Source organism: Amblyomma mixtum, chromosome 1 (genome assembly GCF_055824585.1).
Source record: "Amblyomma mixtum isolate Tamu chromosome 1, ASM5582458v1, whole genome shotgun sequence".
Classification (NCBI taxonomy): domain Eukaryota; kingdom Metazoa; phylum Arthropoda; class Arachnida; order Ixodida; family Ixodidae; genus Amblyomma; species Amblyomma mixtum.
Window position 1 is genome coordinate 181221550 of NC_143012.1, and position 26106 is coordinate 181247655.

General features: G+C 45.4%; 2 protein-coding genes across 2 annotated transcripts; one reads left to right on the top strand and one right to left on the bottom strand.

The window, feature by feature from the left end:
• The first annotated feature begins 46 nt into the window (after positions 1-46).
• Positions 47-25404, top strand: LOC149370143 (uncharacterized). The gene is made up of 7 exons (XM_089576964.1): positions 47-117; positions 13312-13441; positions 16120-16232; positions 17153-17221; positions 21054-21089; positions 24988-25053; positions 25357-25404. Exons 2-7 carry the CDS (start codon positions 13339-13341, stop codon positions 25402-25404), a joined length of 435 nt encoding a protein of 144 aa, XP_089433090.1. The 5' UTR covers positions 47-117; positions 13312-13338.
• Positions 6246-7214, bottom strand: LOC149370144 (uncharacterized). The gene has a single exon (XM_089576958.1). It carries the CDS (start codon positions 7212-7214, stop codon positions 6246-6248), a length of 969 nt encoding a protein of 322 aa, XP_089433084.1.
• Positions 25405-26106: the final 702 nt, after the last annotated feature.

The window sequence follows — 26106 nt, forward strand, 5'->3', positions numbered from 1 at the left end:
CTGTTGTCACAGGCAGAAAACTGGTCGAAAGAGTGCTAGAGAGCAACAGCGAAGGAGGTTGTGATCGGGCTGCAGAGGCGGTGTTCGCAACGAAGTATACCGGGGGCACTGGTAACTGTGAGTTTGCGAGTTTTATAACAAAAATTGCTTTTATTGTTGCTATTCCAGTAGGAAGGGTAGGCATTACATGCCATAACGGTTATATACTGGGTCAGAATAGAAATTTCGCAAGGTAAATTCTATTACTACGCACGGTCGCAAGCTTGTGCACAGGAAACGAATTTTATGTTACGCAGGTTCACTAATTTCGCACAAACGCGTGTCCTAAAGGGGCCCTGGAAGGGGATTTCAATAAATTTGCAGTATATCCTTGAATATTAAAATACGGCGCTCAACGAGCATCCTCCGGCAAGAATTTGCTTAATGTGTTTGTTTGAAGCTGAGTAATATATAGACAAAATTTTGATTTCAACGTTCTCGCGCCTTTCCCTCTTCTACCATGACTTTTTTCAACGGTGAAAGGTCGGCTGTCCTTCGCTGCCTCCACCCACTCTACCCCATCACCGGCTTCCGAGGCACGCGGGAGTTCCATCGAGGGGGGGGGGGGAGGGAGGGGGGGGGAGAACTGTCACCTCTTAACCGACATAAGCACAAGCGTCAAATGGAGGAAGGCGCAAGTAAGTGTAGAAGTCAGCGGAAAGGGCTCGCCAACTTTTGAGCCTAATTGTGGGTTAGGTGCGTTATTTGGAGTACGTGTTCGCGACAGCAAAGTGCAGTGATTGAGCTAGTTTATGTACTCTTCTCAGAAGGTGTTTCAGGGCACCTCTAACAATTCAGGCTCTGGACATACTCGGAATATATCTTTCGGTACATGCCTTGCGCAAAACATATACGTACTGCATAACCTGCACTGCTAAGTGCTGTTTTGAATGTCTTCAAGATAAGACTGCGCCCACTCTTCACTGCAAAGGTATAGGGAAATGTCCCTTGCCTTGTGCTTTGTGGCCGTCTGTGCTAAAGGAAAGGAGTACAATGACAGGCAACAGAACTGAACAGTGGTGGTGGAATGCAGAGTGACAGGAGCCCTGCATGCAAAGTGAGAGAAGAGTTTGAAGCAAGTTTGAAGATGCAGTAGGAACGGTAAGGTTTTTAGGATACCCAGATTTTTGTTGCCCTGGACTGCTTTTCAGTGTAGGGGCAGGTCAAAGCCACACTATAGAGCCGATTGCAGACACGACGTATGAAAAAACAACCGTATTTCTGCCACTTGATGAGCGAACAGCTCCGGTTGTAAAGTAATGGAGTTATAAAAGGCAAGTACGTTATCCCCGCCCGAGCACTGAGGAGGTAGTCGGACAAAAGAGAGGAATCAGTATGACGCTATCAACATCGGGAAATGCATAGGCAGAAATTCTTAAGTTAGCACATGTAACCTGACCGCTAACCTAACAGGAACATGTGTCATTCATAAACTTCGAAAGCAGTAGAGCGAAACATGCGAAATATTCTCGAAACATAGCGTTAACAAAGAGCGGAACTGTGTTTTGGAGTAATAGCGATAACCTTATCGACTGGAAAATAAAGAAATAGTCTAGAGAGCATGTAATTAGCCCAAAATATGGCCAGCAACGCCCCTCATGCCGCAGATATTGCAAAGAACAGGAGAGCGACAGAACAAAACCTGCATCTTACTCAATACAGCGTTCTGGGTAGCGGCATTGCACTATCCATTTGAGTGACTGATCTGATCTTCCGGTGGCTATGTCGCTGCGGTTATTGCACCAAGGCTGCTGTCTTTTTAGCGCTGCTCGCTAAACATGCGAAACATTTTGTGGAGAAATGGCAGGTTACATTTGCGTTTACATTTATATGACTGTTATACAGAGCAGTACTAGAATTCTTTAAGGCCCACCCAGTTTCCTTTCCTTTCAGACGCACCGCAGACGACGCACTAGCTCGTCTACGTAGCACATCGTTCTGGAAACAACATAACAAGCGGTGATTACAAGGACCACAGTCAAAGCATACGACAACGATGCATCGTATGAATTGCTAACATACGGTGTAAATTCTGACGGAATCCTTGAAGGTGTTGTTTTACTGCGACAGCAGTAGCAGTGCGATTCGGTGAAGTCATGAGATCGGCTTCTGACAGCAAATGACAGCAAAGGTTGGCGTGTGAGAGCAGAGCAATCAAACGTGCACCCTCCAGCAGCACCACCTAGTCGCCAACCGCCACCACCAAGAAACGACCACCCAACAGGAGCCCATGACAGCCGCCCACCAGCCAACCGAATTCCACCCAGCGTAGCCCGTCATTCGGGCGGCGATGTGTGTCAGCAAAAGAATGGAGCGTCCATCCTCCTCAGGCGCCACCCTGAACCCACCTTACCAACCGGCTTCCCCCCCCTCCCCCGCCACCCAACCCCACCGTCCAGAAGACCATGAGAACAGCCCGCGGCCCGTCTCCGCTTTCCACAAAGGCTTGACCTGTCTTCACTCTCCTTAAGGCCACGCAGCAGCGTGACGAAACCCACCTCCAATCTAGAAGCCTCCTCACACCAGAAGCCCATGACAGCAGTCCACCACTCACCCATACACACACCCGCTCGCTCCACGCTCCAGATCGTTCCGGTGTTGGCGTCTGAGGGCAAAGGTGGGAAACTGCCCCCATTTAAAGTTACCCTCTATCACCCTCCGCACCCCACCTCAACATACAGAAGCCTCAGCCTACGAGAAGCCCATGAGAGGAGCCCACCACCTACCCGTGCATCTATCTACCTCTATCCCCAGCCCCCTCTAGAATCCTCCACCCCTCTGACGTCAGACTGCACCGCAACGAACTCTACCTCCACTGTCTAACTCCCCCCCCTACCTCCACTAGAAACGCATGAGGAGTTCTACCACCTACGCACCTGCCTCCACTTCTTAAAACAGCGTAAAAGGTGCAGACGAAGACATATGAGGACCCACGTGGCGCTGGCTTCGAACTACGTTTATTGTTCAAATTTAAGTGTGTATACCGGGTGTTTCAGCGAACACTTTAAAAAATTTGCAAGAATACGCTTTTATGGATAAAAATATGGCTTTTGTGACTTAGAATTACACATGTTGGCGGAAACCAGAAAACCAGTGAATCGTCTTAAGTAGTAAGTTGGTTGACTAGTTATTAATAATTAAATTTTTAACTAATAGAGTTGGGCGACTACTTGCAATGAGAGATTTGTAGCCGATGGTTAGTAATAGCCGTATCAGTTTTTAGATCTTCGAAAACGCAATTAACCTTGTCCCTGTAGCTCGACGAAATCTGGTTTTGTCGGGGGAAAATTTATTTATTTATTTGAACATACTGCAGGCCCTTTTAGGGCCCATGCAGGAGTGTTTACAATGCATCATTGATCAAAGAGTAAAAACAAAAATTCAAAAATACGGAGATGTTCTCTGACCCAAACACAAAAAGAGTAGAAGAGAATTAAACAGAAAAGTCAATTTTTTCGATATAATTAAGAAATAGTTCCACGGACGTACGCTTCACCGCATCTTCAGGTAATTTATTCCAATGTGATACAGCATCTGGAAACAGGGAGTACCTGTGGACATTTACACGGCTGACTGGTTGTCGAAGTGTTTTACTATGGCTTGTTCTAAACGAGTGTTTGAATGGCGGGTGTAGGTATTGTGAATTGGTTATTTTGAAGTGACCGTGATGAAGTTGGAACAAATCTTTAATCTTGAAATGATTCTTCTCTGTGACAGGCTTTGTAAATTTGACTGAACTATTACACTGGTAGCTCTAGTTTAGCGTGAATACTTTGAATAGACAAACCTCACTGCTAGTTTTTGGATGCGCTCTAATTTGTTGATTAAACTTTTTGGATGGGGGCTCCAGACTATATCCGCGTATTCTAGGGTAGGTCTTATAAGGGTTTTAGAGGCACTGAGTTTAATATGGGCCGGCGTGTTACGGAGCTTTCTCCTTAAATAACGTAATTTACCTTCAGCTTTAGAACAAATGGATTTGATGTAGGGCTCCCAACGCAGGTTAGATGTTAGGATGAGCCCCAGATACTTCACCTGATCATATTTTTTAACCTGTGTGTCACCAAGTGTGTATGTAAAACTTAGAGGATGCTTCTTATTAGTGAATGTGATGCTTTTGGTCTTATCTGCGTTAAGTTTCATTCCCCAGGTCATACACCAAGCGTGGATTTATTCTAGGGAATTGTTAAGGAGAATTTGATCGTCAGATTTTTTTACGGCTATATATACGACACAATCGTCTGCAAAAAGGCGAAGCTGGATCGATGAACTAACACAGTAATGAATATCATTTATATAAATGAGGAACAAAAGAGGCGCAAGTACTGATCCCTGGGGTACACCCGAATACACGTCCAGGTTTTGCAAAACGTATTCACCTATTTTAACACATTGTTTTCTGTTCTGCAAATAGCAGGAAATCCATGATACAATGTTGCGATCAATGCCAAAAGATAGTAATTTTGTTATAAGGTCATCGTGAGGAACAACATTAAACGCTTTAGAGAAGTCTAAGAATATAGCATCTATATGGTAGCCTTCATTAATTGTGTTAGCGATGTCATGAGTAATTTCAGGAAGCTACGTTACTGTTGAAAGCCCTGTTCTGAAACCATGTTGTTTTTCATAAATGAGGTTATTATTTTCTAGATATGAGATTATGGCTTTAAATATAATGTGTGCATTCATTTTACAACTAGTGCTTGTTAACGATATCGGACGATAATTATTCAGTTCAGTTTTAGAACCCGACGTGTGTATAGGAATTATTTTGTCACAGTGCCAGTCATCTGGAATTACGAGTGTTTGTAAAGATGTGTAAATTTTATGCAGGTATTTAGACACCCAGTCAGCGTATCGGGCTAAAAATGTGTTTGAGATGGAATCAGGGCCAGGAGATTTTTTTGTGTTAAGTGTTTGTAAAAGAGAAAGGATTCCAGTTTCACTAATGATTAGTTCTGTCATGGGTTCCTTGATTGTGTATGCGGGTAGAGAAGCATGAGAGGCTGTTCTGGTGAAAACGGATTGGAAAAACTTAATGAATTCATTTGCAATGTCATCAGGTTTACTCATAGTGTCGCTGAAATCTGTAATGATGGAACCAGTTGACTGTTCTTCATATAAGTAGCGCCAAAACTTATGAGGGCTGTGGGCCATGAAGGAAGGCAGCGTCAAATCAAAGAAGCGAGTTTTTTCATCTCGGACTTTGCTCTGTAAGCAGTTAACAAGTCTTGCAATGTCATTCTTGTTTCCTTTTTTACGCCGTCGTTTTATTTTTCTTTTCAGTTGAATTATCTCGCGCGTTATCTACGGGTACTCCCTGTTTATGCGTTTTTTTCGAAGCGGAACGTATCTCTTTTCGCAAGTATTTACAATGTTTTTGAAACAGGTCCATAGTTCACGCACATCGATCAGTGCGCTGAATTCGGCAAAGCTGTTCTCAAGTGCATTTAGAATTGCAGGGTCATCTGCACGCTCATAGTCCTTGACAAAGGTTGGCAGTGTTTTTTTTTCTTTTTGCAAGTGACTGATATGGGGCATGACAATACTAGCAGTTTGTGGTCAGATATGCCGTCTTCGATACGCACTGAACACCCTGGAAGTGTACTGCTAACAAAAATTAAATCAAGAAGTGAAGAGGAAGACGACATAACTCGGGTGTCATCGGTAACCAGCTGATCTAAGGAAAAACTAAATGCTGTAAATAAAAGCGTTTCCGCGCTTTGGGCATCTTTTCCGTCGTGTTAAAAGTCCGCCCAATTTATCAATGGCAAGTTAAAGTCCCCCGATAAAATCAACTTAGATCTTGAGTTAGTGTGCTAGGAGAGATAATCGTTCATTTTTTCAAGATAATCTGGCGGGGCGCTTGGGGGTCGATACACACCTCCCAGTAATATACATTTACCGGAATATATTATTTTGCACCACACACTTTCATGGTCATCAATACCCTTCAGGACTGAATATTTTATGGTGTATTTAATAGCTATAACTACACCACCCCCTCGCGAACCTTTATCTTTACGTAGCAATTTATATGTTGATGGGACAACTTCCGAATCACGTACCCCTGCTTGTAACCATGTTTCTGTTATAATTATGATGTGAGGATGGTGTCCCAGAATTAGCTGCTCGAGGTGACCTAACTTATTTACTATACTTCTAGCATTGAATGACAGGATTCTTAGCGTTTTGGTTTTGGTCGGTCAGATATGATTGCTGTTCGAGCTTGCTGCTCCTGGAGTTGAGTTAGGCTGGGTGTGCCTTGCATCATCGGCCCTTCTTGTTATTTCGACCCTGGTTTGTTGCGTTTCATCCCAAATGAAAACATTGCCATTGACCTTTAGCTTGTCAAAGGAAAGCGACACCTTCGCCCCAGCCGCCCTCTCGCGCTCCGATGAGCGCCATAGCTTAGTGCGTAAGTCTCGTACCCTTTTTGAAAAATCTTCAGATATGGAAATGTTAGAGCCCTTTAGTTTGAAACAGCTTGACATGAAATCTGTTTTCTCTGCGGAATTGAATAACCGAACTATGACTGGACGTGGTGTTTTGCCTTTAGGATTACCTATCCTGTGAATTCTTTCGGCCGATTTCACTTCGATGCCCAGCTTGTCTCTGAAGATTTCTTGCTTAACGTGTTCCTCAAGTGATTCAGCGTCTTCCTCCGGTTTCTCGGTCACACCGTAAATCACTAAGTTGTTGCGTCGACTTCGGTTTTCCAAGTCATCTATTTTTGCTGTTATACCGTGAATGTGTTTGTTCGTACTACTGTATAGTCTTTCACTTTCATCAAGTCTTTCTTCGCATTTCTTCAACCTACCTAAGTCGTTTTCAATTGTTTCAATTCTCAACCTCATATTATCAACCGTTCTCTCGACATGTTTTAGGTTTGTAACTAACTCCTGCAAAGTTTTGTTTGTTTTTGCTTGCTCTTTCAGAATCTTTTTGAGTAGTTCGTTGCTAAGATGTCCGTCAGAGTCAGAGCTAGGGCCTGGGTTGAGTTCAATGTCACCGGATGTCAACAGTAAAAGCCTAATGACACTATAACAGTCACAAAGCATGCTCAGGAGAAATTGTGGACTTGGTAGCACCGTGAGGGTTACATCATTGTCTCTAACTGAGGAAACAGAGTATTTGCCACCAACCTGTACGACAAAAATGAAGTGTTTGAGCATTGGTATCCGGTGGGTGCCACCAAATCCACTGAAGTGTCCAGCTGACGGGATCCTGGTTATATACCCGCGTAGGCGTGGCTCCGTTGACGTTCCAGCAGCAGCTCTGTGATAGCGGCTCTCCGGGCTTGCTTCGCTGTAGTGCATATTACATGTATCTTCGTGGAAAAGGAGCTGTTTTGATGCCACCGCCGATAAACTGTCTTCCAACGGCACATGCGCGTCCGTGCTGGTGATGAGGCTGGACGGCCACAGAACAACCTGTACGACAAAAATGAAGTGTTTGAGCATTGGTATCCGGTGGGTGCCACCAAATCCACTGAAGTGTCCAGCTGACGGGATCCTGGTTATATACCCGCGTAGGCGTGGCTCCGTTGACGTTCCAGCAGCAGCTCGGTGACAGCGGCTCTCCGGGCTTGCTTCGCTGTAGTGCAGATTACATGTATCTTCGTGGAAAAGGAGCTGTTTTGATGCCACCGCCGATAAACTGTCTTCCAACGGCACATGCGCGTCCGTGCTGGTGATGAGGCTGGACGGCCACAGAACAACCTGTACGACAAAAATGAAGTGTTTGAGCATTGGTATCCGGTGGGTGCCACCAAATCCACTGAAGTGTCCAGCTGACGGGATCCTGGTTATATACCCGCGTAGGCGTGGCTCCGTTGACGTTCCAGCAGCAGCTCGGTGACAGCGGCTCTCCGGGCTTGCTTCGCTGTAGTGCAGATTACATGTATCTTCGTGGAAAAGGAGCTGTTTTGATGCCACCGCCGATAAAGTGTCTTCCAACGGCACATGCGCGTCCGTGCTGGTGATGAGGCTGGACGGCCACAGAACAACCTGTACGACAAAAATGAAGTGTTTGAGCTTTGGTATCCGGTCGGTGCCGCCAATTCCACTCAAAATGCATGCGCTTTCGAAAGCATTCAGACAAAGAAACCCCTCCAGAGCACGTGATTAGTCGAAAAAGCCAAATTTTGTCCACCCAGAGCGCCACGAGTAATAGCGTTTTTGAAATTCTAAAAACTGATATGACTATTACTAACCACTGGCTGCAAATCTCTCATTGCAACTAGGCGCCTGACTCTACTATTTAAAATTTAATTACTGAAAATTAGTTGACCAGCTTACTGCATAAGACGATTCACCGGTTTTCTAGTGTCCGCCAACACTGGTAAATAATATGCCGCAAAAACAATATTTTTATGCTGCAAAGGCTATATTTCAAAATTTTTGAAAGTTCGCAGAAAAACCCGGTGTACGTACAATGCTTGAACAGCGAAAGATGAAAAAAACTTACTACGTGCAAGAAAGAAAACTAACGATAATCACCTTTTTCACGCCTTGCTAAGTATGCGGGTTCTTCCTTGATAATGGAAGATAAAGGGTGCTGGCGCCGAAGTCAACTAGAGCTAAGATTCTTCGTGCTCAGTGATTTCCCTCTTGGTACGTTCTTTGCTTCTTTTGTAGGTCCGACACTTGTTAAACATGGGTTCGCATTTTTTTTGTTTTCTTTTGTCCATTATGAGTAGTGATGCGTTAGGTTGAGGGCTTAGAAATTGACCATCTCTTTTTTTCTGCTCCCATAACGTATAATCAGGATAATGCCCTGTTTGTCACGCATAGATTTTGTCACAGGCAGTGGAATTTGGTATACCAGTCCTTCGGTGCAGTCTCCAGATCTGTTGTGATATTTCCACTTACATGCACCAGTTGGCACCATCATGGGACTTCAAATGCGGTTAAGCATAAGCAATTTTGTAAGGAGCAGTAAAGACTTGTCGAACCCCTGAACAGTGGGCTACCTTCTTTAGGCTGTGGGACAATGCATGCATTTAGGGAAACATTGGTACTACTTCCTGCTTCTTCAAGGTTTCTATGTCGCGACCATCTTCGTATTTGTGTTCCTGCGTAAACAAGCACTCAGCAATAGATACCTGCGTACGTTCCGGGTAGTTTGCGAGGGATGGACTAGAGGAGTGCTAAGCGAAAGTGTAGTCAAGTAGGATGTCGGAAGTGATGCATATACGACAAAACATCTGAACAGGTTTTCAAACCACACCGGATGAATAGTATACGAACTTCCACTACCTTGTGGAAAAATATATGCGAGACAAACAGGTAGTTGCGTATATTGCGGGAAGACTAAAATGTTGTGGTTAAATCGATAGACTGCACCCATCAGAATGTCAGACTGCTCAGAATGTGCAATGATACGCCAAAACATCCAACCTTGTTTTGAATAAGTGCTGGGCCTACAAAAAAGCAAGGACTTAAGCACTTCCCAAAGTCATTGAAACACCAAGCACCATATCTATGGGTGACCACTGTCTCAGCATCCCCTTCCCTTGAGTGGACAGGGTAGGAACTTTTGTAATGACAAGACGTGCAAAAAGCGACTAGAATCAATTCTCTTTCTTGCTATTGTACTTTTTAGAGCGCAGCTCTTTGGCGTCCGTTCCTGGGTTTCGCGTCGTCGTCGGCGTTGTCGTCGGCCTCGTAACCAGCTCCGCCCCCCTTTCATCCGCAGCTGGGGTTGACTCACTATCGGCGTCAGCGGCATCAGTCAGTCGCTGCTATCTCTTCCCTCCTCCCTTTATCGTGTTGTCCGCTTGCTGCGCGCGCTTCTGCCCCCATCGTTTGCCGCTGGGTGTACACGCCGCCCCCCTCCCCCCTCTTCCTGCGAGTCTCCGGTTGTCAAAGCGCCGGCTCGAACTTAATTCCTTTCTTCGCTTCTCCTCCAATGCAACCCCTGTGCGGTGGCAATCAGAGAGCCAGATCGGTGGCGGCGGATCTGTATATGTGCACCGCCCGAGCCGAAATTGCCGCTGCCGTTCGCCCTGTGCGGTGGCAATCAGAGAGCCAGATCGGTGGCGGCGGATCTGTATATGTGCACCGCCCGAGCCGAAATTGCCGCTGCCGTTCGCCACTGCGAAATTATCTGCCAGTTCTTTCTGAGCCATGAGCGAGACGACCGATGGAAGTCCTCCGTCTGCTAAAAAAAAATTCTGTGATAGCGCATACATGCGTTGCTCGATTTCTTTGCCTCAATCTATCGAAAAGGTGAAACAGCTTATTTGCTGCGCTCAAATGTCGCATTAGGAAGTAACGTAATCGTCGGTAATTTCTTTTTTTTCCGCGTGTCACTTATCAAACCACGCATGTAGTAACGTAAACTTCTGCAATAAACGTAGCTGCCAGTTAGCGCCATGTGTGTCCTCACCTGCCTTCGTCTTTACAGCTGATTTAAGGAGAGTGGACAACAACTAACCCGCAAACCCTACACTTGTACACCTCCACTTTCATCCACGTCCACCCTTTAGGAAGCCTGCACCCGTCCCACCCTCAAGAAGCCTCTATTCCTAGAAGCCCACTCAAAAGCGGAAAGAAAAGTAAGGGCGAAATCAAATTAAAAGACCAAGAAGAAAAGCGATAAATGTAAAGCGAAAAGCAAAAGATATATGCTTTCGCATCGACGCCGCATTGGTTGATGTGATCGCCCATCAGCTTTACTGCAACAGCAGTAGTAGTATGTCGGATATCCAAAATGCCGACATGAAAGGAGAGGAGCCGCATTTGCCTTGTAAGAGCAAAGGAATGGCGCGTTCACCGTTCACGCTCTAGAGGCGACACCTACTTACCCAGTCCACTTTTCATAAGCCGCCACCCAAAAGAAGCCATAAGAGGGGCCTACCGCCCACCCACACACTGACCTCCACGCCTCATCTAAGCCACCCGCCAGACAATTCTGCCTTTGGCGTTCGAGAGCAAAGGATTGAAGCCGCCATCCTTCAGAGCGGCTTCCTCCACTCACCTTCAGACCTCACCGGTGTTCGCCACCTACTACCAATCTCCAGATCCCCTTGAGGAGAGACCAGGACCCACCCACGTAGCTACCTCAACTCACCGACGACATCCACCCTCCACAAGGCCTTGACATATATCGACTCACTCATCAACCAGAAGACCACGCAGTAGAGTAACGAAGCCGCCTACACACTCCAGATCTGTCGTCCCATAACGAATCCCCATGTAGCACAAAGTGGACTATGAAGAGGGGAAAGGGGGGGGGGGGGGGGGGCTATGTGTCTGGTGTCGGCAGCACATCCGAGTTCCTGTGCGATCAATGCGGGTTCTGCAACGGGGCCCATCTGGGTATCAAGTGGGCGGCTCACAGACATCTCGATCGGTGAACGTTGGGGCCAATACAAGCAGTTAATGTAGGGCGGCGCACATTCCGCTTTTCATTTCAAAATGAGGGCAGGTCACCCAGATGGCGGTTCTACGGGGCCAAGTCGAATTTGCGATTGCCCACTTAATCAACATGGGGGCCTGCGTAGACATCAGAGGTCCACGCGTCACCACATGAGATCGTTCATTATCCAGGTGCGAAGCATGTGTCTACTTTAGCTGACAATGCAACATAAGCATGCTTGACACCTTGGGCAGTGTTTGCGTTGTTTGAGCACGACAGGCCTAAGGCTGAAGAACGCAAAGTTCCGGTTCTGTGCTTAAGAGGTGTAGTAATTAGGTCACAAGGCGATTCATTGGTGCTGCACACTCGTGAGAAAAAGGCGGATACTATTCTCAAAGCGAGCGAACAGCAAATACGGCCCTTTTAGCACGCCTTGGACTCCTGATATTTTGTGATCGCTGCATGGAGGACAGAGTTACGACTGCGAATGACGATTACTATTGATGCTGCTGAAGAACTCACCCTGGAAATGGCGAAAGGAGCGTCAGGCTTCACTTAGGCTCTCAAAAATATTAGCAACTCAACATTGCTGGCTGACTGCGGAGAGGAAGTCTCGCTGTCTCCCGGTCGATGCAGTGTTGTGTGGTCTTTGTTCCATGTTGGGCCCGGAATTTGGTATGGGCTGGCAGGCCGCTATCGCATTTGCGTCGAGGTCAATGGCCCTGCAGAATTCGATTACTCACAACTCGGACAAGTAGAGGCTAGCCTGATTTTTAAATCTTAGCCGTTCCCAGGAATGCCGGGTGTTTTTTTTTAGAAGGTCCAAAATTTTTAAAGAAAGGTAAATTCCTTTAGATTTTTTTTAACCCTGGGGCTATACTGAGGGCTACGGCGGATGCCAGGTAAGAGGCAAACTACTTTAATGAGTTCGCTGATTAACTGAATACGTTAATTACCTTTTATAGTTTTATTTTAGGGGATATGTTGTATTTGCAGAATTGGAGATCGTCTTCCAAACAGTCCAGCCAAGGAAAAAAATGTTCATGAAAAAATTTTTTGCGCGTGTTACGAAGCGAGAAAAAGTCACCCTGGTAGGCAGCTTCACACTGTAACACAGCGCCTGTGAGCGCCTCAGAGGTAGCTCGCTCCGTCCTGCGCTTTGTGTCAGTGCGTTTTTGTTTCAACGCGGCATTCCGTGAGACCGCGGAGCGACGCGAAACAAGCAGCGATAGCGCAGGCCACCCGCCCAGGCTTCAGGTGATATCAGCTGTGTGACGCAAAGCGCAGGGCGAAGCGAACTACGTCAGAGGCGCTCACCGCAGCTGAGTTACGGTGTGAAGATGCCTACCAGGGTGACTTTTTAGCGCCTCGCAACATGCGTGAAAAATTTTTAATTAAAATTGTTTTTTCTCGGTTGGACTGTTTGGAGGACGATCTCCAATTCTGCGAACACAACAAAACCCCTCAAATAAAAACTAGAAAAGTTCATTGACATATTTAGTTAATCAGCGAACTAATTAAAGCAGTTTTCATCTTGCCTCGCGCCCGCCGTAGCCTCCAGTATAGCCCCAGTGCTAAAATAAATCTAAAGCAATTTACCTTTGTTTAAAAATTTAGGACCTTCAAAAAAAAAAAACACCCGGTATATCTAGGGTTCTGAAGGGACAAAAACAAAACCCGCATGCCAATGTTTTTATCAGATGCGTCAAGAATCCTGTATTTAAAATTTCGAAATGGCTACGCGGTCTATACACGAAAGAAGGGAGAAGAGGCAGTGGCTCAGGTCTCTAAACAGTTAGAAGCAAATGTAACGACCTCAGTGCTGCAATATTTCTAACCCTGTATAAGGTGTTGCTAGGGTATCAATTATGAGTAAATAAAGTATCTTTGTGTAATGGAAACTTTCAGACGCATTGGAAGCCTCCCTGAAGAAGCATGCAGGCCTGGCGGAGCAGCGTCATCGCTCCGCTGGTGGTCATTGCGCTCTTCGTAACTTGCGCTCTGGACAGCAGTTCTTCGTGCAATACGCAGCTTCCTCGTAAGTAATGCTTCATATAACTTAATGTATTATTTGGTAACCATGGCGCAGATAACTACCAAATGTTGCACAGTCTTTATATACAAATAAAATGCAAGGAAGAGATGGCTAGGAGGTATTCATATCAAGGAAGTGTCTCACATTGATGGAATACCGTTCAGACTGGTTTAACACAGTAAAGCATAGTTCTAATGTGATAACAGTAGCAGTGGCACTCGGTGAAAATGCCGGAATTCTCTTTGTGAGGCCTCGAACATTGAGTCTTTCACCTTCCGAAGCACCAACCATATGCCACCTACCTACCGAAAGCCCTTGGCTAGGGGGCTGCCCGGCCACCCAACGCAACCCTCGATCCACCTCCCAATCCCATACCCGCCCACTTTCACCCTGCAGAAATGGCACCCACTACAAACCACATCCAGTAGTGCCAGCCTTCACAAGGCCTCCACGCACTAGAAGCCCGCGAGCGAGCAGTATCAATGCTATATAAATGACAGCGTGCTAAATTAATAGAATAATGGAATTGAGTGGGCGAGTTGGTTTTCCATCTTGACAGTGAAAGCGCTCAAAAGGACAAGGACGACAGAAAAGCGCTTTGTATGTCTTTCCTTTTCTGTCGTCCTTGTCCTTTTGAGCGCTTTCACTGTCAAGGTGCTAAATTAGAGAAAAAAAATTCTTAAAGGCACCCCTCAGATTAAATGGAATGTCATTCACCTCAAGCGAGGAACGCAACGAGTAAAAACAAATAGCCACCAATCTATTTTTTTTTCGAAACATTGAAAATGAGAAAAAAATGAAAAGGTGATTATTTCAAAAGGACTTTGCCGTGTTTCTTTAAAAATGGTGCGAGTAAGATTGTGTATTCATTGCTGCGATATCAATAATGTTGCAGAAATATCAGTCGGCGAAAAGAAAGCTACGTGTTCCCAAAACACTGCATAAAAATTTATTACATACTTTCACACCACATCCTCTGAAGCAAATAACTAGCTGCGCAAAAACGAAGTGCGTTTCCCAGCATCGGAAGTGATCGTTATCGGTTGCACTGGTGTCTTTGCTTTGCCTTTAGAATTCAAGACTAAAACATCTCCGCAAATTTTTATTCTCCGAATTCTTTTGCGGTGCTACGCCGAAATCATTGGGAACTTTCTTGTTCTGCTCTTTTTAAAATCGGTGCTGCCATCAGTACTTTCACCTCAGTGGAAGAGCCCTAGAGTGTTTCCCTGTCTTTAAGAGAGGAGACCGCATAATATTACTAACCTACCGTCCTATGTCTTTAGTATCTGAACGCTTTAAGTAACTGAACGCTTTAAGTAGTAGGTAACATTATTATCTAGTATTGATGTTTCATTACTGCCTAGTAATCGTTTATAGTAATCAGGACCCGACCTACCAATTCCACCCACCAGAAACACCGCTTACATGTCAAGACAGCGTTACCCTGCCCTGCCGTCCGGCGCGTCCTGGTGCCTCGACCATAGGCTCCTGGCAACCTACGCCCCGGAAGCTTGGTGGACAGGGCCTCATTCGCTCATATCTCTCATTGTGGTGGCCAGAACTTCACCACTTTCTCCTTCCTGCTCGACCCTTCTCTCAATCCCATCATCATTTCGCACGTCTCTGTCATCAATTGGGACAATCGCTCAGTGGCCCTGGTTAGTGTAACGAAAAAGATGAAGCTGGCAGTGGCGCCGAACGGAGAGCTGCCATAAGCCTGAGGACATCATCATTATCATCATTAACGGAGCGCTTGCTCTCTAGGCCAGCGGCTATTTAATAATCTCTTGCTCATCGCGCCTTATTCTACGGCTGGCCGCCATGTAACAATTCATGGCTCATCCGCAACGAAACTCGGCGGCGTTCACTAACAGCACAGGTGCGAAAATCCTTCAGTGACGTCACCATGCTATCGCATAACGACCAAACAAGACTATATGATAGTGACAACCACAGCAAAGCAAGATCAAATTCCTTACGAAAGTGCCGGGAAATGAACGAAGTTCCTTCAGACCGCGAGGCGAGCGCGCAACCTATACGCCACCAGACCGCATTGCTCGCTGGCGAATAAAGGTGAACCTAGTGTACGCGTTGCCCTAGGACCGTATGCTAATGATTGGTTCAAGGTTTATGGGGTTTAGCGTCCCAAAGCCAGTCAATTAAAACTCTAATCTGGGCGAGTTGGTTCATGGCTTGAAAGGAGTACGTACATGTCGTTTGTGTTTCCTTGTTTTCGTCCCGTCTTTCGCGCAAGTAGGTACTCTTTTCAAGCAAAGCCAGTCAGGCTGTGATGTACGCCATATTAAATGGCTCTGGAAATTTCGACCACCTGGGGTTCTTCAAAGTGCACTGATATCGCACAGTACACGGGCCTCTAGAATTTCGCCTCCATTGAAATTCGGCCGCCGCGGCCGGGATACAACCCACGTCTTTCGGGTAAGCAGCCGAGCGCTTAACCACTGAGCCACTGCGGCGGCTGTATGCTACTAATTAGGCATGCCATTAGAAAGAAAGGAATTTTTAATTAAGCTCTCAACAGAGCTCACGATCAGACAAGGCCTGCGCATTTAAAGCCCGTAAGGAGTCTTAAGTGCCTTCCGTAATTTTTCTCAGTTGCGAGACAATAGAGCGATGATTGGTGTTGTAATAAACCATTTTGTTTTTACTTTTTGTGAACGCAGCGCTTGGACCGCGGCTTTTGAAAGCAAAATCATTGTTTGGAGACGTGATGCGAAGGTGCAGGAAGGAATTGTTGGCTCATGCAAAAACTATACAAGCAGAAAAATTTCGCAAGGTAGGTATGAACGTGGGCGTTTTCGTAGAATGCTGTTACGAGATACCGTTTTTTCAGACAACTTAAATAATGTACAGTTGAGTTACAATTTGCTTGCTTGATCATACTTAAATGTGCTTCATTGGAGTACCACATATTTGACGGGCCATAATTACGTATAAGTGTATATATACTTAAGTGCATTTGTAATTATCTGCGTATGTCTTTAGAAAATATGCAAGCATGTGATTCGGGTATGTGCATAGAAACCATCGATTCTTGTATTTTTTAGAATTTTGCCATCGGGTAGTTGTCGGTCATATGTCTCTTGAAGTGATACACTAAGTAGTTACTTGCAAGCAGAAGTTACGGCCGTTCATCCTCATCGTGCCAGTGATCAACGCTTGCTGATTCGCATAGGCATTAGGGGTGTGCGAACATTCAGAATTTTCTAATACCGACTATTCAATATTAGTTTGATTCGCCGCACAAAATATATAGTGAATATTCAAAATATAGTGAACATTCAATATAGTGAATAGTGAAAATATAGGGAATATTCATAAAGGACAGCATTAATTGTAGAGTATTCTAATAATTTTGAAATAATTGGCACGAAGCTGAAAAGCGACACTCCGTTGTTTTTCTTTGCTGCTGCTTTTAAGAAGCGTTCTCTCACGTCCTTCAGTCCATTTTAATACTAAGCCATGGATTTATGTTATGTTTAATACAAAAAAAAAAACAACGCAAGTTTTGACTGAGGACGCCTTTTTTTAGCTTTTTCTAGCTACAGTTCGCACATCCATAGCGCTTCAGGACTTAAGGAGTGCATCGTATCTTGTCTAAAGGTCTGTTTTTAATTTTTTGAATGATACACAACGCGCGACTAATTGACAGTAAAACTAATTTTCATTGCGTCTACTACCACCTTCTATCGGCAGCTTGTCATGGTAACGTGCAGCTATTACAACATGTGCAGGGATTCCGCCGAAAGCAAGACGATGAAGCCGGTGAGTATCTATTTCTTCTGTGGTGAACTTATTTGGCTGATTTAACGTTCCTTACCTGAACTAAAACGATCTTTGTGCTTTCAAATAAGCAAGATACGCGTGCATCACAGCAATGGTTTTTGAGGGATACTTTCTAAACACACAATATATTATGTATAAATATTAGCTACCGTGGTCATCTAAGCCATTTCCACGTTATACGCATATCTTTTTCTTCCTTACGCAGAATAAAACAATATATGTCCTAGTAAGAAGTTGAAATACGTGATTTGTAAAGGTATTTATTACACCGACATTTCGACCACAAGGAGGCCTTCCTAAGGACTAAAGGCACAAGAATTGCGCATCGGTTTAGGAAGGAAGACCTACAAAGAGGGGGTAAAGGAAGGGGATTTGCCAGCATTAGAAAAATAGCCGGAAAAAGTGGGGCAGGAGAGGGAAGAAGAAGTTGCATGGATTATTGCAATTATAGATCGAACACCAACGCTTGACCGTTAGCTGGAAAGGTGAAGCCATAAAAACATATAAAACGAATGATTGAGGGAAAAGAAAGACGGCCTGAGGAAGCACGCCCACAAATTGGCATGACCTCAGGTTACGCTGTCAGGGGTTGTGTACTTCCCTATGCATGTTAGGGGAGCTGGCATTTTTTGGAAATACCCATTTTTTTTTTCGCTGGTGGAGTGACAGCAAGTTTTGCTTAGAGGCAAAGTTGGCTGTGAGAGGCTGAATTAGTAGCCATTGTTCGAGAGTGTCCATAGTAGCCATTGTTGGAGGTGATTTTTTGAGCATCGAATTTCATCAATTCTCTGCCATCTCAAGTAAGGAGAGGGCACCAGTGTTCTCATTTACGCCGGTCTGGACGGTATTAAAAATAAAGTATGATTCCCGTTTATCACACACACGGGTGTTCCGGAAGCCCCCTGTAACAGCGTAACTTTTAGTTTGTTAAACTCATGACTTTCTTGGCGGCGGTGCCTCGACAGGGAGATGAGAAGGAGGAACTTGGCGTGCGCGTGGTTGTTATTAACTATAATTCAGAAAGTATTCTCCGTCAGACCGATGTACTGCATTTGACATTCGCCACACTGAAGCCTGTCCCTACGTTACTACTGCCACAGTCCACGTTGTCCCAAATGGAGTGTCTAATATTAGACTGTGCGTTTTGAGTCCGCGTTGCGGTCTCCATATGCTTGCAAACTTCCCATCAATTCTTTGCGCAAGGTAGGGAATCTATAGGCTTCCGTTCACAGATGGTAGACTGAACTACATAGGTCTGTAAAATTTTTGCCCGTCTGTCGGTAAGCTGCGGAAATTATGGGAACTCGATCGCTCGCTTTGATGGTGTTGAATTGTTCTTTTTTATTTCTGTTCATATCGGGAAAGTTGTTTGCGAAATTCAAGATGAGATTAGAGCGGTCTTCATTTACGGTTGTTGATTAGGGATCCCCAAAGATTTCATTAGGATTTCTTGCTGCCGCCTTCCTAATGGAATCATCATAAGAGAACAGATAGCGTCGGTGTTTAAGTACCTCATGCATACGGTCAGAAGTTAAAAAAGTAAAAAGTAAAACGTTTTCAAACACGTAGGTAATGTCTGCATCTACACTGCTGACGAAGGATAGCTGCTGGTTGAAACATCCACGTAATAAATGTTTCTACAGGAAGCGCAGCCTTTGATCTACGTTATCTGCAGTGTAGTAAGTATTTCATTTGCGTGTGGCGTAAAACTACTATACAGTGCATTAATAACCAAAGGAAAAGTATGATAAATTGAGGCCACCTTGCTTTCTACGCCCATCGCCCCTCCTCGGTGGCTCATTGGTTACGGCGCTCGCCTGCTGTCCCGAAAGAGGCGGGTTTGATCCCGGCCGCGGCGGCTTAATTTCTATGAAGGCGAAATTCTAGAGGCCCGTGTGCTGTGCGATGTCAGTGCACGTTAAAGAACCCCAGGTGGACGAAATTTCCGGAGTTCTTCACTACGGCGTCTCTCATAGCCTGAGTTGCTTTTGGACGTTAAACCTCAATAAACCAATAAACCAACTTTCTACGCCCATCATCCCCACTACATGGCCAGTACACTGCTAAAGATATACGTTCCTTTACACTTTGCATATTCCGCTGCTCCGAACTGCCGTGATCATTGTTTGCCGCTGCACGCACTGGCGGATTCCATGTGTGTTGCAACCAGCGCCTGCGCTGTTTTACCGCAATAACATTTGAGGTCACGCCTAAAGAAAAACCAGGTGGTGTCACGAAATACCAATTGCTCGATAGAACCGTGTCGTCACAGCCACATGACCTCACGCTAGTGGTTCTGACACCCCACCACGATTGGAAATTACAGCATTGATGACGTCACGGCACAATTCCTCGTTAGTCTGCAGGGTCGTGACATCATCCCGCTACCATTTCGTACTGACTTTAAAGGAGGAAAAGCAATCGAGATGAAAAAGGAAAATAGTTGAGCCGTTACAAGAACCGCTGTGCTTTGGGTCTTGAGCCCGAGCGTTAATCCACGATCAGCGAGGAATTTTCGTTCAGCGCAGTACTCTTTGAACTTTCCGCATGATGCAAGGAACTCCGGCTCATGTATGCGATTTTAATGTAATAATCTCTGGGTGTTTATATCACCCTCTTTTTAAATCTCTTTCAATGACATCCTAAGGAATATGCGAGTGAGAAAAATGGAACTTACGTACACATTCAGTGCTATATATGGATGTGTATATGTGTATATACATGTATATGTATGCTTATCTGATGCTGCCTCCCTACCGAAATAAAGAATTACAGACCAGTCAAGCTGTCCAAAGACAGTCATTCTTTCTATAGCACCCATCTGTAAATTTGGTGGCAAATAACCAATATCAATTTCAAGTTAAACTACGACTTCAAACAGCTTAGTTAGCAATTCTATCGCATTGCACTCTTAAGACTACTTAAGCATCCCAGAAGTTTGCCATTGCCCTATCACTTTCGCAGCATCAGAAGGCTGTGCAAGAAGCGATATTGATTCATGAACTTCAATTTATGAGAAATACTGAGGCGTCAAGCCAGCATATATTCCTATTCATAACTCCGGTCTATTTTCTCTCACTTTTCGTTTCAAACTGTCGAGCAGACAAGGGAAGGGAACAGAGAGGGGAAAAGAAAGGAAAGGGACGTTCACCTATGCTCCTTGGTTTCAGTGACTGTTAGCTTCTGGCATATTTTTTAAAACTGGTAGGATTTGGTGAGATAAATAATGAGTGATGCTGGAAATGAGTTGTAGATGTGCTGAACGATAGTGGTGGCTGGCGGTCATCGCCCTCTAGTGCAATTTTTAACATACCCAGGTTAGGAAGCAATGGGGATTGTTTTATAACTGAGAAAGGTGGCGTTTCGAGCTTTATATTGGAGGCATATTCACCTCCAAATATTCTTTTAATTAGCAGGTTTGTTGGCACCTATGCCGAATTTATTTCTCCAAGACTACTCTAAAAAGTGGCTAATGTGCTGTTTTAAGGAAGGTGAATCGGAATAGCAACATGTTGCGAAACTGGTTATTGCTCCAATATTTTCTTCTGAAATTGTCTTGCACTGTGAACACCTTCACTCCGTTATTATTTAGAACTCCTTATATCAGTGCTATATAAGCGAACGAATTTCTATGGAGGCCAAAATCTAGAGGCCCGTGTACTAGAGGAGTCCTTCACTGCGGCGTTCCTCATATAGCCTAAGTCACTCCGGGATGTTAACCGGTATAAACCTATAACCCTACATCAGTGTTCATATTACTCTACGTTGAAATGTATGCTGATTACACATGCGGATCACGCTTTCCTTTCAGGTTTTTGATTGCCTTGTGTCCAGATTCGAGAATGAGGTAAGAACTAAGATTGTTTTTGCATTATTATCATAAGAGATATGATGTTAGTTCCGAACAATGTCGTTTTGTCACTCTAAAACTGTTTGTTAGGGTGACCTCTGGGCCGGAAACAAAAACAAATCGATAACAGCAGGGGCGGCGAGTGAACTCAGTAAGCTAAGAAGAACGAAAATGGCCCTAGCTTACATCGCGCTAAATTCAAAACTGACCATGGCTTTCGAGATAACGCGTGGAAATTGCCTTCGACAGTAGCACGCGACTACAATCATTCCAACACAAAGTGAGCAGGGAAGGGGGAGCCTCACGGTGCTTAGCCAACGTCTCGAAAAGATGACGAAGACAAGTCTTCTTGTCCAAAGGTTGGCTAAGCGCCTTGAGGATTCCCATAGGTTCCGTTTCTTTGTGTTGTCAAAAAAAAAAAACCATATACCTCTCTCTAGAATTGATGAAGAAAACCTCTCTCTAGAAATGATTACAATAATTCCGGACAGATATAGCCGCATCAGGCGCCCCAAAGTCATAATGCAGCGTGCCGGCGGCTTCGAGCATCAACAAAAACAGCGCGTCCGCTTGGGAGCCTAATATGGCTTAAGGCGACCCACATGGAGCACTTCTGTTCGTGCGCTGTGTCGCTGGGATGCTGTCGTTCCATAAAGAAAGGCCTCGTTGCTCAGTTCATCTAGTTGACAAAGAATTTTGTAGGGGCCGTATTAGCGGCCCAAAAGGTTTTCAGTGAGCCCGCGGCGGTGAATGAATGTCTGGATCCACTTACGGTTACCCTATTTGAAGGGCTAAACTTTGCAGTCTTTAGCGTATTTGGATGTACACGTGCAAGCATTGCAAGAAAGGCGTAACATATTCCGGTACGTCTCACAGACAGGCGTAGCCGCAATGAAATGTTCAGAAGGGGCGTGTCGCGGCTGTGATGGCCGTCGGGTGCAAGTTTCGCGGGGCGTCGGCGTGTATTCTGGTTTGCGGCGCACGAATGCTGACGGCCTTTAATGTGTAGCTGAACAAGCTGTCCTGCTTGCTCTTCCCGCTGAAGGTAGGCGGCGATGTGCAGGTTGTCTCCATTGCCCAGCGTTGTCGTCGTCTCCCGGTGACATGCAAGCTGAAATCGCGTTAACCGTGTTGTATCCTGAACGGCGTTGTTGTAAGCGAAGACCGCGTGCTGTAAACTACTGTCCAACGTCTTCTGTTCTGCGTCTACGCACATAGAAAGGGCGTCCGCGGTCTTTTATTCAGAGCTTCGTAAGGCATTGGTGTGCAGATGGTGTTCAGTTGTTCGCCAGGTGCTTGTGTTCCTGTGGTGCAGAATGGCTTGGGTAAGCACAGACGTAAATGCAGTTCCTCTATACATGATGAGAACAGTTGTGGCGCTGTGCCGCAAAGGTATCTGGTTTGCTTTATTGGTTTCTTAAGGTTTAACGTCCCAAAGCGACTCAGGCTATGAGGGATGCCGTAGTGAAGGGCTCCGGAAATTTACGCCACCTGGGGTTCTATAACATGCACTGACATTGCACAGTACACGGGCCTCTAGAATTTCGCCTCCATTGAAGTGGGACCGCCGCGGCCGGGATCGAACCCTTGTCTTTCGGGCCAGCAGCCGAGCGCCGTAACCACTGAGCCCCCACTTATACAGCAGCGCCATTCGGCAGTCTTTTGCTTTGGCGCAGCGGGTCAAGCAGTCGGCTGCCGCGATGAGGCGCTTCTTGCCCGATGCTGCCTTTTAAAAGAGGCGAGGAGATCCATTCGAGTCCGTTGACATGTGACTATGAGTCTTCATCTGACCTCTTTTTTTAACGCATGTAGAAGCACTCACTTACTGAGTTGGACAGGTCCGGAAATCGGTAAGAAGCTATGCCAATTATCGTAACAAAAGATTAAGATTGTCGTCCGCTATCTGCGTTTTAGTGTAGCGGATTTAACTCATTCTTCACATGCAAGCCACGTGCGGATTGAAGTCATTCACATGCAATTCACGTGCCAGTTGTCCTAGTGCTGAAGCTCATATCTGCTGAAGTTCGCAGAACTAAAAATGCAGCCTTCAAAAGGAATAAACACATTCACATGTGGGACTTCATCGTGAGGGCACTACGGATATCTACGGGCATTCCCTCCCCTCGTAAGCTGCTCCTTCCCGGAAATCGCGACCAAACTCCATTGCCGGAATCCGCTGCGTTCCTCTTCGCAGCACTATAAGCGACAATCATTGAATGCCTAGGTTGATATTTGGGCTCCTTTTTCCATTAGCTCTCTACAGTTATTACACCTTTCTTTACGTCGTGGCCTGCTTATAAATCTTCGGTATGCACCTCCAATCTTGAAATGCAGTGTTAGCGCGCAGCATTTGCGTCTCCTTTCGTTTTACTCTCGTTGCTGTTATCGCTAACTCGACTGACTGACGTTACTCGGCCTTTCTTCCGCACATAAGCTGCCTCTCATTGTCTCGGAAATTCTATCAAAGGTAATAATTTTTTTGAAGATGGTGGCACATGCGACGTTGAACGTACTAGTTAAATGTTTATGTGAAACCGATGATCTCAAAGAGGCCCTTTTAACTACACACCCCGCCATGACCACTCTGCGGTGAATACCTGGTTCTTCCAGAATTGCTGGTACTGTACTGGCTGGCCAGGCTCGCGATTTCCGCAGCCGGGCTGCGGCAATCCTCTGGGTGAGTTTACCGGCGAGTTAGGAGGTGAATATGCGTCCTACTTGAAGTTTTAAGAAGTTCCTCGCAATTCGGACGCGTCCACACCTCTACCGCTTCGGGCTAAATCCCTCCTATCCTAACTTTCCCTGCCTTTTAGCTAATTGGGAACACTGCCTTTTCGTTTGTCGCGTTGCCATTCAGCCCCCAATTTTTTAGCCCTCGGCTTATCTCTTGGCGTGCCTGGTTAGAGTCCGCCGCACCGGAGGATAGAATGGCCGATGTCGAGAGAGCCATAGACCTAAATGGCCCTTAATCTTGCAGTCCGATATTACTGTTATACGTATTGATACAGATGAATCATGATTATATTCTAAACGAACGGGCCTGTTGAATTAAATGTTCCTCGTCACAGGAGCGTGAATTGATGGAATATATGATATTTCACTTTTTAGTCCAAATATAGCACATATGTATCAGAAGCAGTACGTGCGCTGCACGCCTTGTCATGGTAAAGCAATGAGCATCACTAATATATTAAAAATAGAATGGACAGACTATGCGAGCTCGTTGGCTCGTCGCATAGGAAGAACAGGAAAGGTTGGGCTTTGAAAAGAATACCTCTGGCACCATTCTTCTTGTGAGTGGCCTGTTCATGTTCGGGAGTACTACAAGTTCTTCGCATAGGAAGAACAGGAAAGGTTGGGCTTTGAAAAGAATACCTCTGGCACCATTCTTCTTGTGAGTGGCCTCTTCATGTTCGGGAGTACTACAAGTTCTATAGATTCAGTAAACCATGTCTTGGTTAAGTTTCGTGGAGCAAGGTGCGCGTAGAACCTCTAAAAACAAGCAGCCGAAACCAGTTTTCATATCATAGTGATAATGCAAATAACTGTCGTCAACATCTCAATCTGCAGATGCTATTTGTTAATAGATATCCGAGAATAGAAAAAGAAACGCGTCATATTTCCTGAGGAAGTTTCGTTCTTTTAAATAGTAACTACATAGACCTCACGTCTCCTGATTCCTCTCGAAACTTCTCTCATTTAAATGGTCAGGTCCACACCTCGCTTATGTACCAAGCTTTCTCGTTATTGGATGTAAGCAAGAGATCAATATCAATCAATAGCAATATCAATAGCAATATCAGAAATTAAATGCATACCCTTATCGTGAATGCGTCAAAGTAACAGTGCAAATACTGTGCAGTAATTAAGTCGGTGCTATGACTCTTTCTCGCAGACATCTCTTTATTACACTCAGCTGAATTTTTCCAAAAGTTTTCAAGACACAGGAAAAAAGACAACGGTAAGCACTGCGCAATTCTCTTAGAAATAATCCTTCTCGCTCTTCATCATAAAGAGCGAGCATTCTCTATCGATGTCCTAGTAGGAATTTTCACCAGCTATAGGCGGCGCCGCAGTCGAGCAAAGATGGCAACTATAAAAAGGACTCCATCTGCGATAAACGTGGGCGTATTAACGGCCATGTATGCATATTTGTGAGAAGACTTGTTGAGACCGACGGAGCAGCATGCTGCGGAAGAAATCAGAGCGCGCCATTGCAGTGTTAAGGGCAACGTGCTCGTTCTTTGGTTTTAATTCTATGCAGCTGCGTTTCAGTGCCACCACTGGCCGTGAAACGCAGCAGCTTCTGTGAAATTTCGCTTCCTTTGCGAGCAGAGGGCCGCTCTAGAGCTTCGATGCAAGCCTGCTCACGTATCCAAGTTGCCGCGTGGTCTTGATAACAGCGAGTCGGGGCGCGCCCTGGTATGCGTGACAGCTCGGGTCTCTTTGATTCGAGATTTTATATTGTGGACCATGAAACACGAATGTGCAGAATGAACCGGCATGAATACGAAACTATAAAGCGCAGAGTTGAAAAAATAAATGGCGCCTTATGAATTGCAGCTTTAGTTAAAACGAGGCCCAATTTTGCGAGCATTACAGTAGCATCGCGGCAGACATTACAACGAACAGCCACGATTATCACCCTAGTCTTTCAATTAACATGATTGAATTAAAACTAAAGAACGCTATAATGGAACCGAGTACTTACCTGGAAGAAAGAAGGCGTCTGTCTGAAAATGCCGCGAACACACGACCACGACGCTGTGCCTGGCTTCCCAGACCGCATTTTGGGCACCCAAAGATGCCTTCTGTGTGGGCTGCTAGCAGTCGTTGAGCAACGGAGTGATGCCTCCCGGTTTTTCCACCACGTTGACGAATTAGAGTTACTTAGCAGGGCTGCCGAGCTCTCCTTTTTCCCATGACGTTCTGGGGACGGCATCCAGAAGTGCGTGCTACGCAGCACCCGTAGCATGCAGTGGGAATATTGCCGCACTTAGTTTAGACATCACTC

Excerpts from the sequence above, each read along its gene's own strand:
- LOC149370144 (XM_089576958.1), bottom strand. The coding sequence starts at position 7,214 with ATGCTCAAACACTTCATTTTTGTCGTACAGGTTGGTGGCAAATACTCT.
- LOC149370143 (XM_089576964.1), top strand. The coding sequence starts at position 13,339 with ATGCAGGCCTGGCGGAGCAGCGTCATCGCTCCGCTGGTGGTCATTGCG. Across the intron at positions 13,442-16,119 it reads GTGCAATACGCAGCTTCCTC|CGCTTGGACCGCGGCTTTTG; the intron begins GTAAGTAATGCT and ends TTGTGAACGCAG. Across the intron at positions 17,222-21,053 it reads AAAGCAAGACGATGAAGCCG|GTTTTTGATTGCCTTGTGTC; the intron begins GTGAGTATCTAT and ends CTTTCCTTTCAG.